Raw genomic sequence first — 15,130 nt, 5'->3', positions numbered from 1 at the left:
GAGTAAAGGAAGACATCTCAAGAGAAATATTTTGAACCGAATGAAGAAAGTGTATGGTACGATGGAAGCAGTGCTTTGGCTGGGGTGGGGGAATGTTCTTGTACTGGGAATTAAGCTGAGGACCTTTCACATGTTAGGCAGGTGTTCCACCGTTGAGCTGTGTCCACATGCCCCCGTCTTAATTTGTTTGTTTTTAAATTTCAAATCTTTGAGACAGTCTCGCTACCTTGCCCATGCTAGCTAGCCTTGTGATCCTTTTGCCCCAGCCTTCCATGTAGCTAGGAGTACAGACATGTACCAACAGGATAAGTTCTTATAGGGAAATTTATAGTATTAAATATGTATTAGAAATAAAAGATGATCTAAGTTTAATCATCTGAGATTCTATCTTAAAAAACGAGAACAAGAATACATTAATGCGACAGTACACAGAAGAAATACTTTAGTTCCTTTCTTCATTCTCTCCAGAAGGGGTGGTTCTGCCCCCAAAATAGATCTCCTTGTGGGTAGGAAACCAGTTACATTTTTATTTGTTAATTTAGTATGAGATACTTGTGTTAAATGTGACTTTATCTGATCATAAGAAGTAATAATATTATACAGCATTTCTTTAAAAGTCATGAAGTTAGTATATAAAGGACCATTGTATGATATTTCCTAAGTAGATTATAATGTGGAGTTTATGGATGCTTTTTTCATAAAAGTAAATATCAGAAGCCAGCCAAATTGAGGAATTGAAATTTGCGCCTGGAGTGGTGGTCTAAGCCTTTAAACCCAGCACTCATGAAGCAGAGACAGGAGGATCTCTAGTTCAAGGTCAGTGTGGTCTAAATAGTGAGTTCCAGGAAAGCCAGGACTACATAGACCCTGTCTCAAAAAAGGGGTGGGGGTGGAGAGATGGCTCAGCAGTTAAGAGCACTAGCTGTTCTTTCAGAGGACCAGGGTTCAATTGTTAGCACACACATGGCAGCTCAGAACTGTCCAGACCAGTTCTAGAGATCCAACACCCTCACACAGGCATATACACATACAATCAATCAATAAAATATTTAAAAATAAATTTAAGAGAAGGAAAAGAAATTTGTGGAATTTTTTTCTTGAAAAATGCACTTGAATTTAGTGTTTAGAATTCTTAAACAGTTACAGGATTTATTTTTCAACAGTGAGTTCTTTAAACACTAATTTCTGAGTATATAATATATTAGGGTGCTGTTTTGTGGTTGTTGGTGACTATCTCACTAGCTGAATGATAGAGCTTGAAAATAATGGCATTTCCTCCCCTTTTAGTTGGTGCCTCCCGTGCTGCTGTTGATGCTGGCTTTGTTCCCAATGACATGCAAGTTGGTCAGACAGGAAAAATAGTAGCGCCAGTAAGTATTGCAATAAAATATGCCCTGCAGAGTTCTGTGGGGATCAGCACTGTGTGTATTTGTTGCACAATAATTTCAGTGATTTATAGCTTACTTGATGATCCTATACAGCTAGCCATTATGATGGTGAATGTGTCCTTACAACATCTGGAGGTTTTTTCATCTTATTAAAATGCTTAGCAGTTTTAAAATTAGGAATTATTTTGCAAAAAGATGTAAAGCAGTATGTGGTCCTAATGCTTGTTATTTTGTATGTGAGGTGTGGTAGAGCTACTAGGACTCTGTACATGCTTGGCAAATGCTGGTCCACTGAGCTACATCCCTAACTTAGTTTTTTATTGATTTTGAAATTTACATTGATAATGTTGTTCATAAAGTCTTTTAAGCATAAAAACAGGACAATTAGCCTATTTTAGTTAGACTTTTGTCATTAGAAGCTACAAATAACAATTATAGTCTTATATGATCCTGAGCACCTAGTTTAGTTCAATATTTTTATCTATTTACGTAAATTTCAGGACATTTTGATTTCTTCTGCTAGAATTTTCCTTTCTTGTATTATTATTATTACAAATTTTCACCTCCTCCCATTTCCCTCCCCCTCCCCCAATCCCCTTCCTCTCCCTCTCCAGTCCAAGGAGCAGTCAGGATTCCCTGCTCTGTGGAAAGTCCAAGGCCCTCCCCCCCTCCATCCAGGTCTAGGAAGGTGAACATCCAAACAGACTAGGTTCCCACAAAGCCAGTACATGCAGTAGAATCAAAACCCAGTGCCATTGTCCTTGGCTTCTCAGTCAGCCCTCCTCATCAGCCATGTTCAGAGAGTCTGGTTTGATCACATGCTCCATCAGTCCCAGTCCAGCTGGCCTTGGTGAGTTACCATTAGATTGGCCCCACCATCACAGTGGGTGGGCGCACCCCTCGCGGCCCTGACTTCCTTGCTCATGTTCTCTCTCCTTCTGCTCCTCATTTGGACCTTGGGAGCTCAGTCCAATGCTCCAATGTGGGTCTCTGTCTCTATCTCCATCCATCGCCAGATGAAGGTTCTATGGTGATATGCAAGATATTCATCAGTGTGGCTATAGTATAGGGTCAGTTCAGGCGCCCTCTCCTCAGCTGCTCAAGGAACAAGCTGGGGACATCTTGGACACCTGGGAACCCCTCTAGAGTTCAGTCTCAAATGGCTTCCTTAATTGAGATCTATACTTCCCTGCTCCCATATCCACTCTTCTTCCATCCCAACTGTCCCATTCTCCCAAGCTCTCCCCATCCTCCCCTTCTCACTTCTCTCTCCCCATCTCCCCTTACCCCCATCCCACCCCCACCCCCAAGCTCTCAATTAGACACTTAAGGTCATGCTCAACCTCCTTAGCGATCAGGGAAATGCAAATCAAAACAACTTTGAGATCCATCTTACACCTGTCAGAATGGCTAAAATCAAAAATACCAATGATAGCCTTTGCTGGAGAGGATGTGGAGTAAAGGGAAACACTCATCCATTGCTGGTGGGAATGCAAACTTGTGCAACCACTTTGGAAATCAGTGTGACGGTTTCTCAGGAAACTCGGGATCAACCTACCCCAGGATCCAGCAATACCACTCCTGGGAATATACCCAAGAGATGCCCTATCATACTACAAAAGCATTTGTTCAACTATGTTCACAGCAGCATTATTTGTAATAGCCAGAACCTGGAAACAACCTAGATGTCCCTCAGTGGAAGAATGGATAAAGTGTGGAATATATACGCATTAGAGTACTACTCAGCGGTAAAAAACAATGACATCTTGAATTTTGCATGCAAATGGATGGAAATGGAAAACACTATCCTGAGTGAGGTAACCCAGACCCAAAAAAGATGAATATGGGATGTACTCACTCATTAGTGGATTCTAGCCATAAATAAAGGACATTGAGCCTATTAGCTAGAGAAGCTAAATAGGAAGGTGAACCCAAAGAAAAACATGTAGTTATCCTCCTGGATATTGGAAGTAGACAAGATTGCTAGAATTTTCCTTTTTGCCAAGAGGATGAGACAGAATTTGTCTGTAGTCCAGACTGGGCAAAAGCTCCAACAGTCTTCTTGCTTTAGCTTCCCAAGTGCTGAGATTTCAGGCTTAAGCCACCACACCTAGCCAGGCAGCATATTCTAAAAATCTTTGCAAAATATAAAGGGGAAATGTAGGAGAAGTTGAATTGGAAGTTGAATCCTTTGCAACATCTCTTGACTATTCATATTTCCTAAGTAAAATCATTTTTCAACTAGTTTAAATTTATATTGCATGAGGAAAATATTTTTATGTTGAATCATATTTTATTAAACTCTCTTAGTACCCTAGTCTATAAGATGATGACTCAAAATAGTCATCCCTTTTTAAAATTTTTCATAGAAAATAATTTGAACATGTTCTCTCTCTCAACACCTGCCAACTCTTTTTTGTCTAACTTTTTTTTATTGATTTTTATTGAGCTTTACATTTTTCTCTGCTCCCCTCCCTGTTCCCCTCCCCCCTTCAACCTTCCCCCAAGGTCCCCATGCTCCCAATTTACTCAGGAGATCTTGTCTTTTTCTACTTCCCATGTAGATTAGATCTATGTAAGTCTCTCTTAGTGTCCTCATTGTTGTCTAAGTTCTCTGGGATTGTGGTTGTAGGCTGTTCTTTGCTTTATGTTTAAAAACCACCTATGAGTGAGTACATGTGATAATTGTCTTTTTGTGTCTGGGTTACTTCACTCAAAATAATTTTTTCTAGCTCCATCCATTTTCCTGCAAAATTCAATATGTCATTATTTTTTTCTGTTGTGTAGTACTCCATTGTGTAAATGTACCACATTTTCCTTATCCATTCTTCAGTTGAGGGGCATTTAGGTTGTTTCCAGGTTCTGGCTATGAAAAGCAAAGCTGCTGTGAACATAGTTGAGCACATGTCCTTGTGACACTATTGAGCATCCTTTGGATATATACCCAAAAATGGTGTTACTGGGTCTTGAGGAAGGTCGTTTCCTAATTTTCTGAGAAATTGCCACTCTAACGTCCAAAGGAGTTGTACCAGCTTGCACTCCCACCAGCAATGCAGAAGTGTAATTCTCTTATTTCTCTGTTCATTTTTTTGTCTAACTGACTTGTCCCGTGGTAAGAGGGGAGTGTTGAATTCTCCCACGATTAGTGTGTGGGGTTTAATGTATGATTTAAGCTTTAGAAGTGTTTCTTTTACATATGAGGGTGCCCTTGTATTTGGGGCATAGATGTTCAGTACTGAGATTTCCTCTCAATGGATTTTCCTGTGACTAATATGAAATGTCCTTCTTTGTCTCTTTTGACTGATTTTAGCTTGAAGTCAATTGTGTTAGACATTAGGATAGCTACACCTGCTTGTTTCTTAGGTCCATTTGCTTGGTATATTTTTTCCCAACCTTTTACTCTGAGACGATGTCTGTCTTTGAGGTTGAGGTGTGTTTCTTGTATGCATAAGACGTATGGATTCTGTTTTTGTATCCAGTCTGTTAGCCTGTGCCTTTTTATAGGTGAGTTGAGTCCATTTACATTAAGGGATATTAATGACCAACGGTTGCTATCTCCTGTTAATTTAGTTTTCATTGTTGGTGATGTTAATTTGTGAGTTTTCCACTTCTTTGGGATTTGCTGCTATGAGACCATCAATTGTCTGTGTTTTTGTTGGTGTAGCCATCTTCCTTGGGTAGGAGTTTTCCTTCTAGTATCTTCTAGTATCTTGTGTAGGACTGGGTTTGTGGCTAAGTATTGGTGAAATCTAGTTTTGTCATGGAATATCTTGTTTTGTCCTTCTATGGTGATTGAAAGTTTTGCTGGGTATAGTAGTCTGGACTGGCATCCGGGTCTCTTAATGTCTGCATAACGCTTGACCACGACCTTCTGGCTTTCATTGTCTCCAATGAGAAGTCAGGTGTAATTCTGATAGGTCTACCTTTATATGTTACTTGGCCTTTTTCCTTTGCAGCTCTTAATATTCTTTCTTTACTCTGTAGGTTTAGTGTTTTGATGATTATGTGGCGAGAGGACTTTTTTTTTTTGATCCAGTGTATTTGGTGTTCTGTAACCTTCTTGTATCTTCATAGGCATATCTTTCTATAGGTTGGGAAAGTTTTCTTCTAAGATTTTATTAAATTTCTGTGCCTTTGAGTTGAACTTCTTCTCCTTCTTCTATACTTATTATTCAAAGATTTTGCCTTTTCACGGTGTCCCATATTTCCTGGATATTTTGAGTTAAGCTTTTGTTAGATTTAATGTTTTCTTTAACTGATGAGTCTATTGTATCTTCAGCGTTTGAGATTCTCTCTTCCATCTCTTGTACACCTGCCAACTCTTTAAAGCTTATCTTTGAAGCTTATTTTGAAATATCTATTTTATTCCTCTAAATTTGGATCATTTATCTTTTTATTGTCTCTTTCTGGAACTTCTTTATATAGTTTGTATACAAATTATTTTTCAGATATGTACTGTGAGTTTTTTTTTCCAATGCTAGGACTTTCCTGTTTTTCTTTTGATGTCAGAATGAACATGAAAGTTCAATGAAGCAATCTTTCTTCTTCAGTTAATATATTTTGTGTTACTTAGCTTACTTGAAGTCAGAGAAGATCTCAGTACTGAATATAGGCACTAAAACTATTCATAAATTAAGTCAAAGTGCTGTGTGACTGACTTGCTTGTCTTACCACATTAGTCTGGCTCTGGAAGTAGATTTATTGAGCAGATGAGCTGGAGCCTTCCATGACATTTAATTAGGTGTGGCACACATTTTTTTTGTGGAAATCTTGCGTGTACAGTTTTATGTGAGTAGACACATTCAGGCTTGAATTCAGAAAAGATCAACAGCTTCCTAATCAAAACTATTTTACAAGAAATTCAGTGTAAACCCTGAAGTAGCAAGCAGACTTACTGTGACAGAAAGGGGGCATTCATAGTTATTAAACAGGAGTGCAGGTAGTGGCTGGTGGCATCCTTTCTTGTATTGGAAACAAGTTTCATATAACCAGCTTTATTCAGCATTACTTTTATAGAGCTATTGAATTTTTCTCATAAGGAGAGTAAACATTCAATGCTTTGAAGACTAACATAGCTCATACAACCCTTCAGAGAATTCTAATGTATTAACTGTGTAGTTGAGCATTGTGTTAGTTCCTTTTCTTGTCTCTGCAACAAATACCAGACAAAAGCAGCTGAAAGAAGGGTGATTTCGGTTCTCAGTTTATGGGTACAGTCCATTGTAATGAGGAAGACATGACAAGAGCTTAATAAGATCACCCAGAATCCAGTCAAGAAACAGTGAATATTGATGCTCAGCTCACTTCTTTTCATTCTGCGAGGACCTTGGTCCATGATAGTATCACCCATGTTCAGGATGGGTCTTCCTGCCCAACTAAGCCTTTCTGGAAATATTCTCAAAAGTACTCACAGAGGCATGTTTTTGTCCATAGTGATTTTAAGTTGATAATGACGAGTGGCCACTACAGGCATAGATGTATATTTACACACACACACACACACACACACACCATGGTTCTAAAACCTTTTTTGGGAAACAATTTGCAAGTATAGAACAAAACATGTTGTGTGTGTGTGTGTGACCATTTAAGAGTAAGTTGCTGAGATGATGCCATTCCAGTCCTACATAACCATAATGCCATCTATCAAATTAAAATATTAATATGAACACATAATGCCATGTAGTCATAAGATTCCATTTGAATTTTTCTTATTACTTCATTAATGTCCTTTATAGTATATGGTACTAGTTTAAAATCATCTTTCATATATCTGTCATGTCCTTCAGTCCTCATTTCTCAATCTTAATTCACATCATGAGGAACTTCAGGATTATAGGGCAACTTGTAGAGAGATGTTTCTTTCCCGCTAGCCACACCTAAGTAGCCACACTGAGGCTTATATTAATTTTAAATGCTCTGCCAATAGCTCGGGCTTGTTACTAACTAGCTCTTACAACTTAAATTAACCCATTTCTAGTCATCTGTGTGGCTTTACCTGTCCTCCAGCATGTCTTGCTCCCTCTGTGACTCCTGGCAGCTCCATTGACTCCGCCCTTCTTTCAGCGTTCTCGGTTTGGCTGTCCCGCCTGTAGCGACTCTTGTATTACTGGCCACCTAGGTATTTTTCTTTTACAGTGTTTATTGAAATCTTTTACTTTTATTAATTGAATTGCTTGTTTCTATTACTGATTTATGGAAGTTTTTAAGAGAAATTCGAGTAGTGAGTTTCTTGTTTACTTTCTCCACGTCTATGGTGTGCCTATTTATTTTTCTAATATGATCTTTAATTGAGGAACTTCTTTGCTCTTTCTCATTTGCTGCAAGCTCTCATCATGAATGGAATTTCTATGCAGCGTCTGTAATTCTCCCTCATAGTTTTCTCTTCTCTGGAACTTTTCCCCACATTTCCAGCTAGTGTGGCAGTCACCTATCTTCTGTGTATTTTCTTCAACCAGTAAGACCTCTTCTGGTCTTTATCTAAAAAGCCTCATTTCTCATTGGCCTGTGGAGAAATTGCAGATACCCCGGGTGAAAAGGGAAAGTATGCTGGACCCACATCTGCATACTTCCCTCCCCTACAGAATTTTGACTCCTCAAATTCTACCTGTCAGTGTTGATATTCAGCATTTAAACGGTTGCTATCCATATTTGATCCTAGTTTTTAGTTGTTTTAGAAGGATGATATGAGCTGTTTCCTTAGGGACCCAAGGTCCAGGATTTGAATGTATAATTGTTTTACTTTATGTAAAACAACTGTGTAGAGTTGGGTTATTATCACCCTAAATAATATCTTTATTAATGTTACTTAATATTGCATTAGGTTTTTTCAGCCATATCCTACTATTGGCATGAATTATACTTGTAAACATACAAAAACTCTGCACACCTCCACCCGTTTGAATTGTGTGCTATTGACTCCATCTCTACTAATACTAGTGCAGCATTCTTTGTTTTTAATTAAGCAATTTATTCTTTTTTTAAAAGGTTTATTTATTTATTATGTATACAGTATTCTCAGTGCTCTGCCTGCAGGCCAGAAGAGGGTGCCAGACCTCATTACAGATGGTTGTGAGCCACCATGTGGTTGCTGGGAATTGAACTCAGGACCTTTGGAAGAGCAGGCGGTGCTCTTAACCACTGAGCCATCTCTCCAGCCCTATTTATTCTTTTTTAATGGGGCCAGTTTGGCTCTTTTGAATATTTCAAGGCTTATTTATTTTCTCATTTTGTTGTTAAAATATTCAGTATTTTGACTTATTAGCACTTTGTAACAAATTTGAAAGGCATCACCACTGTTTTTTCTAATGGTAAGGAGCCAAAAGTTCTGTGCTTCAAGTAATGGAACATATAAAGTCAATTTTGTTGTCTGTACAAGAATTATTGGTTTGCTTTTTATTATTAATTTGAGAAAGTATATACTACCCAAAATAGACGTTAACTAGTTACATGGCATTTTTGTCACTCATAACAATTTACACAGTGTGAACAGTTCCCAGTGCCTTCTGACCTCACAGTCTCCCGGCCCCCAGTCAGTGGCCACTGGTTAGTTCACAGCTTACTGTTGTGACAGGACAGTGATCACTTTTTATTTCTAATTAACTTCTGATTTGGAGTTAATTTCAAATTTAGAAAAATAAAACTAAAAATATAATGCAGTGTACATGTGTGTACCTACAAGCATATATTTTTCTCTGAACTGTTTTACATTAAGTAACGTAGGTTTGTGCTCCTAAATACCTCGGTGCATAATTTTTTCAGACTGAAATATTCTCATCTGAAATACAGTTATATTTATTTTTTTCTATATTTATTACTTTGTACACACGCTCCATTTGTATACTTAGGTATCAGGAGTCTTCCTCTATTATTCTCCACCTTATTTTTTTAAATTTATTTTATGGGTGTGGGCGTTTGCCTGTATGTATGTATGTGTACCACATGCACGCCTGGTGCTACAGAGGCCAGAAGATGGCATTGGATCTCCTCAGACTGGAGTTACAGACTGTTGTGAGCTGTCACATGGATGTGGAGAATGAATCTGGGTTCTCCAGAAGTGCAGCTAGTGTTCTTAACTGCTGTGCTGTCTCTCCAGCTCCAGCTCTAGTACAGTTATATTTCATACCCCAATTTTGTTTATGTTTTTATTCTAATTTTCGGTATTTTAAAGATTTATTTATGTATTTTGTATGTATGGGACCTTTGGAAGAGCAGCCAGTGCCTTTAACTGATGGACCATCTCTCTAGCCCCCAATCTCAGTGTTTTAACATTCCAATTTTATCATTTATCTTCACATTCATTACTAATTCTGATCCTCCCAGGTCAGAATCTACTTTTAGGTCAAGTCATACATCCATTGTTGTGCTTCTTTTGGGTTTTTTGAGACAGGGTTTTTCTGTGTAATAGCCCTGGCTGTCCTGGAACTCACTTTGTAGACAGGTTGGCCTCGAACTCACAGAGATCCACCTGCCTCTGCCTCCTGAGTGCTGAGGTTAAAGGTGTGCACCATCACCACCTGGCCCATTGCTGTGCCTCTTTAGTCATTGGTTTCTTGGTTGTGGTGAACAGTAGAGCTTGGTTATTTGGCTTCAATCTTAGTCTCAGTATTCATGCTCCTACTCCCTCCCACCTATCTATGACAGGCAAGCTTTTCCAATCTCTTTGTGGTAGGCGGTACTTTAAATGGTTTTGAGCAAGTTCAGGTGGCAGATGAAGACTGGAAAACTGTGGCCATCTCTAGATGTGGGCTACAACTTTGGCATTAGGCTTTCTAAAGGTCAGTTCATATTAGGAAACAAGATCAGTGCTCTGATTTACAGGGTCCCAAAAATAAAACAAACTAATTGTACATGAGAAATATCATTTGGCCTGTTATCAAGATCAGAGAGACATATCCCTTGAGTCTATATAAAGAAGACACTATTGGTTGACATCCTCAATAATATCTTTATTATAAATAGGACAATAGTTTTATAGGGTTGTTTTTATGATGACCCTCAGGGTGGGCCAATTGCATAGTAAGTGCATTTCTAAGGGGGACAAAAACTATTTGGTTCTGTGTCTGCTATTCAGTCTTATGGTAAAACTGCAGGCTGGCAATTAGGTTGTCAGACTCTTCTTCAAATGAATTTTATTAGAAATAATGGAACTGAAGTCAGGTGGTGAGTGTATGAAGGTACTAGCTCAGCTCTCTCTCTCTCTGCAAGATGATTGTAGCCTAGAGCACAGGGTAAAGACTGCCTATTTGGGACAAAAAGAAAGTAAGCTTAATGTACTTGTTATAAAAGCAAAACCATACAGAACAAAACCCAAGCTTATTTGCATGTGTCAGAAAACACTATTCTTTCCTTGTTTGATGTTAATATTGTACCTGCTCTCTAGAGCTCATCATTCCTGCCTCCTGAAGAACAGTTCCATTGGTTACCCACTTCTCCTGGGCCCAGTGTCTTTCCTCTACTTACTCCTTTTCTGTAATTTTAAAAAGAAAACTCTACCTGGCAGCCTCTTTCCTCCCTTTCTCATCCCACAAGGCTAAGCTTGAAATGTTGTTTACACTTGCTCTATTTGCTTTGCTTGCCATTATTTTCATCAAAAATATGTATATTTATATAAATATACATAACATAATAGTGAAATAACACCCAATTTAAGAAGCAGTGTTATAGCTGGGTGGATCTCTCAGTTCAAGTCCAGTGTGGTCTACAAAGCGAGTTCTAGGATAGCCAGGGCTACACAGAGAAACTTTGTCTTGAACCCTCCCCACCAAAAAAGAAGCAGTGTTATATTATTAAAAGCCCCATGAACCTTTTTTTGAATGTATAGTCTTCTCCTCAAAAGTAACTGTCATCCTAAACTTGATTATTGTTCTAATACATTTCATTTTCACGTTTACTATGTTTGTGCAAATCTCTAAACAGTGTATGGCTGAACTTTTCAATTTGAGTCCTATATAAAGCTAGATAGAGTGTATTTGCCTATAATTTCAGCACTTAGGAGGATGAGACAGGAGGATCGCCATGAGTAGTTTGATGCCAACATAGGATATAAAGCAGAATTCTGACTAGGAAAAAGGAAGGGAGAGAGGGGAAGGAAACCAGTTTGAGTGCTTTGTGTGAGTCCCATGTGTTCCAGAGACCGATCTTGTCAGCCTTTGAATTGTAGACATTATGACCAACTTTGTTCACTTACTGAAGTGTAACATACCTTGTTATCATGATCTGTATCTTGTGACCTAAAAATATTGGAGAACAATGGTATACAGTATTTTTAAAATATCAGTAGAAATATACTGTATGTGTTCTTTCTAATCTTTTGAGGTTTTTTCTATGTAAATACAGGCAGACTGGGTTTTTTTTTTTTTTTGCTGTTGTTTGCTTGCTTTATTGATTCTACAGTATCCTATTATATGAATATATCACACTTGACCCATTTTTATTAATAGATATTTCATGGATGGCCTGTATGTTGGGAAGAGGGAGCCATACTAACTGTTCAGTGGTGTCAGAATAATTGAAAGCAAGGTGGTAGAAAGCTCTCAGATATGAAGAAGAGGTGATCTTCTCAGCTCCTGAAATAATGTAAATAAATGGCTGTTAACCATTGTCTAAAGCCTTGAATCAAAAAGTGATACGAAAAAAATCTCAAATGTATGTGTCTGTTCTCTTTGCTTGTAGTTATACAGTGTGGACATAATACACAATCCTGTCTAGAAGGTAGCTGAGGAATAGCTGCTGAGTTGATTGTATAGTCTCACTCAGATTCACAATCACCTTAAATGCACACTTTTGTAAATGCTTGATTTGGGTTGTTTATTTGAATAGTAATAGTAACACCTGCATTACAAAATGCCCAGATTGGGTGCTTAGCATGGTAGCACATACTTCTGATCCTAGTCCATGGGAAATAGAAGCAGGAAAATCAGGCTGTACATAATAATAAAAAAAATAGAGAGGGGAGGGAAGAAGAAGGATGGAAGGAAGAAAGGATGGTTAAGAATCTTGATGCCAGTCAAGCTGTCTGAGTTCTGCGCTTAGCTTCCCATGTGCTTTCTATTGACCTTGGATAAATCACTTAACCTTTTGTGCTACAGTTTCCAGAGATGTGTAATGGTGATGAAAATCCCTATTTCACAGAGTTGTAAATAATAAATGAGCTAATATATGTAAAACAAGTTTAAATGAGAGATTGTATATGTATATATATCTTAAAACTGTGCCTGGCATATTATAACTGCTGTGCACTAGCTAATTTTAAAGTGACTGTTAAAAATTATTTTTTTATGTGTTATAGTATGTGTGTATTGTATTATGTGTTAACACATAGGGGTATGTATTCTACATGTGCTTGCAGGGACTAGAAGTAGGTATTATCTGTTTTTCTTTATTGGTCTTCACCTTAATTTTTGAGACAGGTCCTCTCAAATGAATCTGAAATTCCCCCCTTTCAGCTAGGTTGGCTAGCCAGCAAACATGGGATCTGCCTATATCCACTCATCAGTTCTAGGATTACAGGGTACGTGGACTATGCCCAGATTTTATATGGGTACTGTGCATTTGAATTCAGATCCTCTTGCTTTTACAGCACATGCTCTTACCCAGTGGGTCACCTCCCCAGCCCTGACAGATTCTTAAAAGATTTTGTTTCAAATCATGAACAATTGTTAAATTATTTCTCATATTTATCAGGCTCATTTGATTTTATTATCATTTAATACTTGTTGAGATTCAGCGTTTTAGGTTTACACTGTGACTAGATTTAAGTCTTGATGTATTTGGGAGAAGTTCCTCTTCTGTGTTGCTCTCAGTAATCTGTTTGATGGTTCAAACCTGACCTTTCCAGACATGCAAACACATAAGTGTATTATGATCATTAGAGTCTACAGTCTGTTGCCAGGGAAGTGTGCCTTTACACTTGCAGCATCTTAGTAGGTGGGGAGGATTACTTTACCTATATTTTGATATTTTACTGACAGACCAACTTCCGGTTCATAATTTTGAGATTATGTGAATAGAGTCAAAAGTTACCAGATGAATAAGCAGTTTAGGAGAATTTACCAAGACAGTACATTTTGTTTCTGACCTTTGTTTTGAAAATTCACTAGTGTTGAAAAGTCAGTGTGGAAACAAACTTTATAGAGTTGTTTGTATACAACTGGGAATGAGTTTATGGGATGGGCTGCCCTCTAACTTGCTAAAAAGCTGAAGATTGACAACCGCTTTCATACTGCATTATCTAGCTTGGCTTTTAGTTCCAAGAGAACTGTGTTCACAAATTGATGTGCTTTCCCTTTGGGGTTGGTATAGAAGCATTAAATTGTACTAAAATATTCATATGTGAGTGCATTTGGCTGAAAGCAATTGATGTTCTGTCCCCAAGAGGACAAAGAGAAATGCTGTGTGGACCCGCAGTCCAGAAAACACCCTAAGCATGCTTCTTAAAAGGTAATTACAAAGCCTGGATGATCAAAGCCCTTACAGGGAAGCTTAAGTGACAGAGAGAAGGTACAGCATTTGTAGGTTGTGGTTTGCATGTATATGTTATTTGGTTGTGCAGTTGCCAAAAGTTAGCAGTTCTATATATATCTTTGGTTTGTGTTCTCAGCTAAAATTTATCAGACTAATTTTTTGTTTATATTTATCCCAGAAGACTTGAATCAGTGGACTTTTTTTGCCCATTACCACTTTATTATTTAAAGTTAAACTATTTAAATTTTAGAAACTATTGTATACATGCCCCCCTTTTCTGCCCCATTTATCTGCTTAAAAACATGCTACTGAATGATAGATTGACATGTCTTGTACATAGTCAACCTAATTTAACAGCTGACATGAAAATCAATTAGCATAGATAGCAGATCTACTTTAGTCATCTTGATGTGGTTACTTGAAAGAAATGAAACTTCCGAATTTCCATTCTGCAAAATCAACACTGTATACTTTGGGGATCTTTCATACAAAAATGAATTTATGTTTCTGTGCATGGCATCAAGTTGATACGTATGCATTTGAATGTCAAAGAATATAAGACACTATACCAGATGGACATGTAAATCCGTTACAAGTGCCAGTGAATTTAGCACATGTAATTCAACACTTGTATTTACTTGAGTTCAAACAAATGAATACAGAAATGTACAAAAAGAAAATGTTAAAGCTTAGTATAGTGCCATATGCCTGTAAGAGGCTGAAGCAGGATTGCACACTAGGCCAATTTCGGATAGTAAATCCAGGCCACCTGTGTCATCATCAAGCAAGACCCATTCTCAGGAAACCAAAAAGAAAAAAAAATGTTAACTACTTAGTTTAACTGTATGTTAATATAGTCAAACAGTATTTTGGAAATAGTTTTTTGTCAGAGGAGAGCAGTATGTGTTCCATTTCCTTTGTTTGTTGTTTTTGAGAGAGGGTCTCAATGTATTGCCTTAGTTGGCCTGGAACTCACTATGGAGACCAGGCTGACTTTGAATGTCTGGTATTGGCCTTGAACTTATAGCAGTCATCCTGCCTCTACCCCTTCAGTGCTGCGATTGCAGCCTAGCCCATTTCCTTAAAAAAAAAGAAAAAGAAAAAAATTATTTTAGAGCAGTGGTTCTAAGCCTGTAGGTAGCAACCCCAACAGGGGTCTCTTATCAGATATTTACATTATGATTCATAACAGTAACAAAGTCACAGTTATGAAGTAACAATGAAATCATTTTATGGTTGGGGTCACCACAACATGAGGAACTGTATTAAAGGGTCTT

The 15,130-nt window shown here is 37.8% G+C and overlaps 1 protein-coding gene across 1 annotated transcript in view; it reads left to right on the top strand.

Moving 5' to 3' along the window:
• The window catches only part of Etfa (electron transfer flavoprotein subunit alpha), a 60,738-nt gene that overhangs the window by 26,167 nt on the left and 19,441 nt on the right, over positions 1-15,130 (top strand). The window contains exon 9 of the mRNA XM_038321335.2: positions 1,288-1,370. Coding sequence (XP_038177263.2) covers positions 1,288-1,370 — 83 coding nt within the window. The remainder of the gene's footprint in view (positions 1-1,287; positions 1,371-15,130) is intronic.

The sequence above is a fragment of the Arvicola amphibius genome, chromosome 3 (genome assembly GCF_903992535.2).
Source record: "Arvicola amphibius chromosome 3, mArvAmp1.2, whole genome shotgun sequence".
Taxonomy (NCBI): domain Eukaryota; kingdom Metazoa; phylum Chordata; class Mammalia; order Rodentia; family Cricetidae; genus Arvicola; species Arvicola amphibius.
Note: the sequence above shows the minus strand (reverse complement) of the source record. Positions and strands in the feature narration are given on the sequence as shown.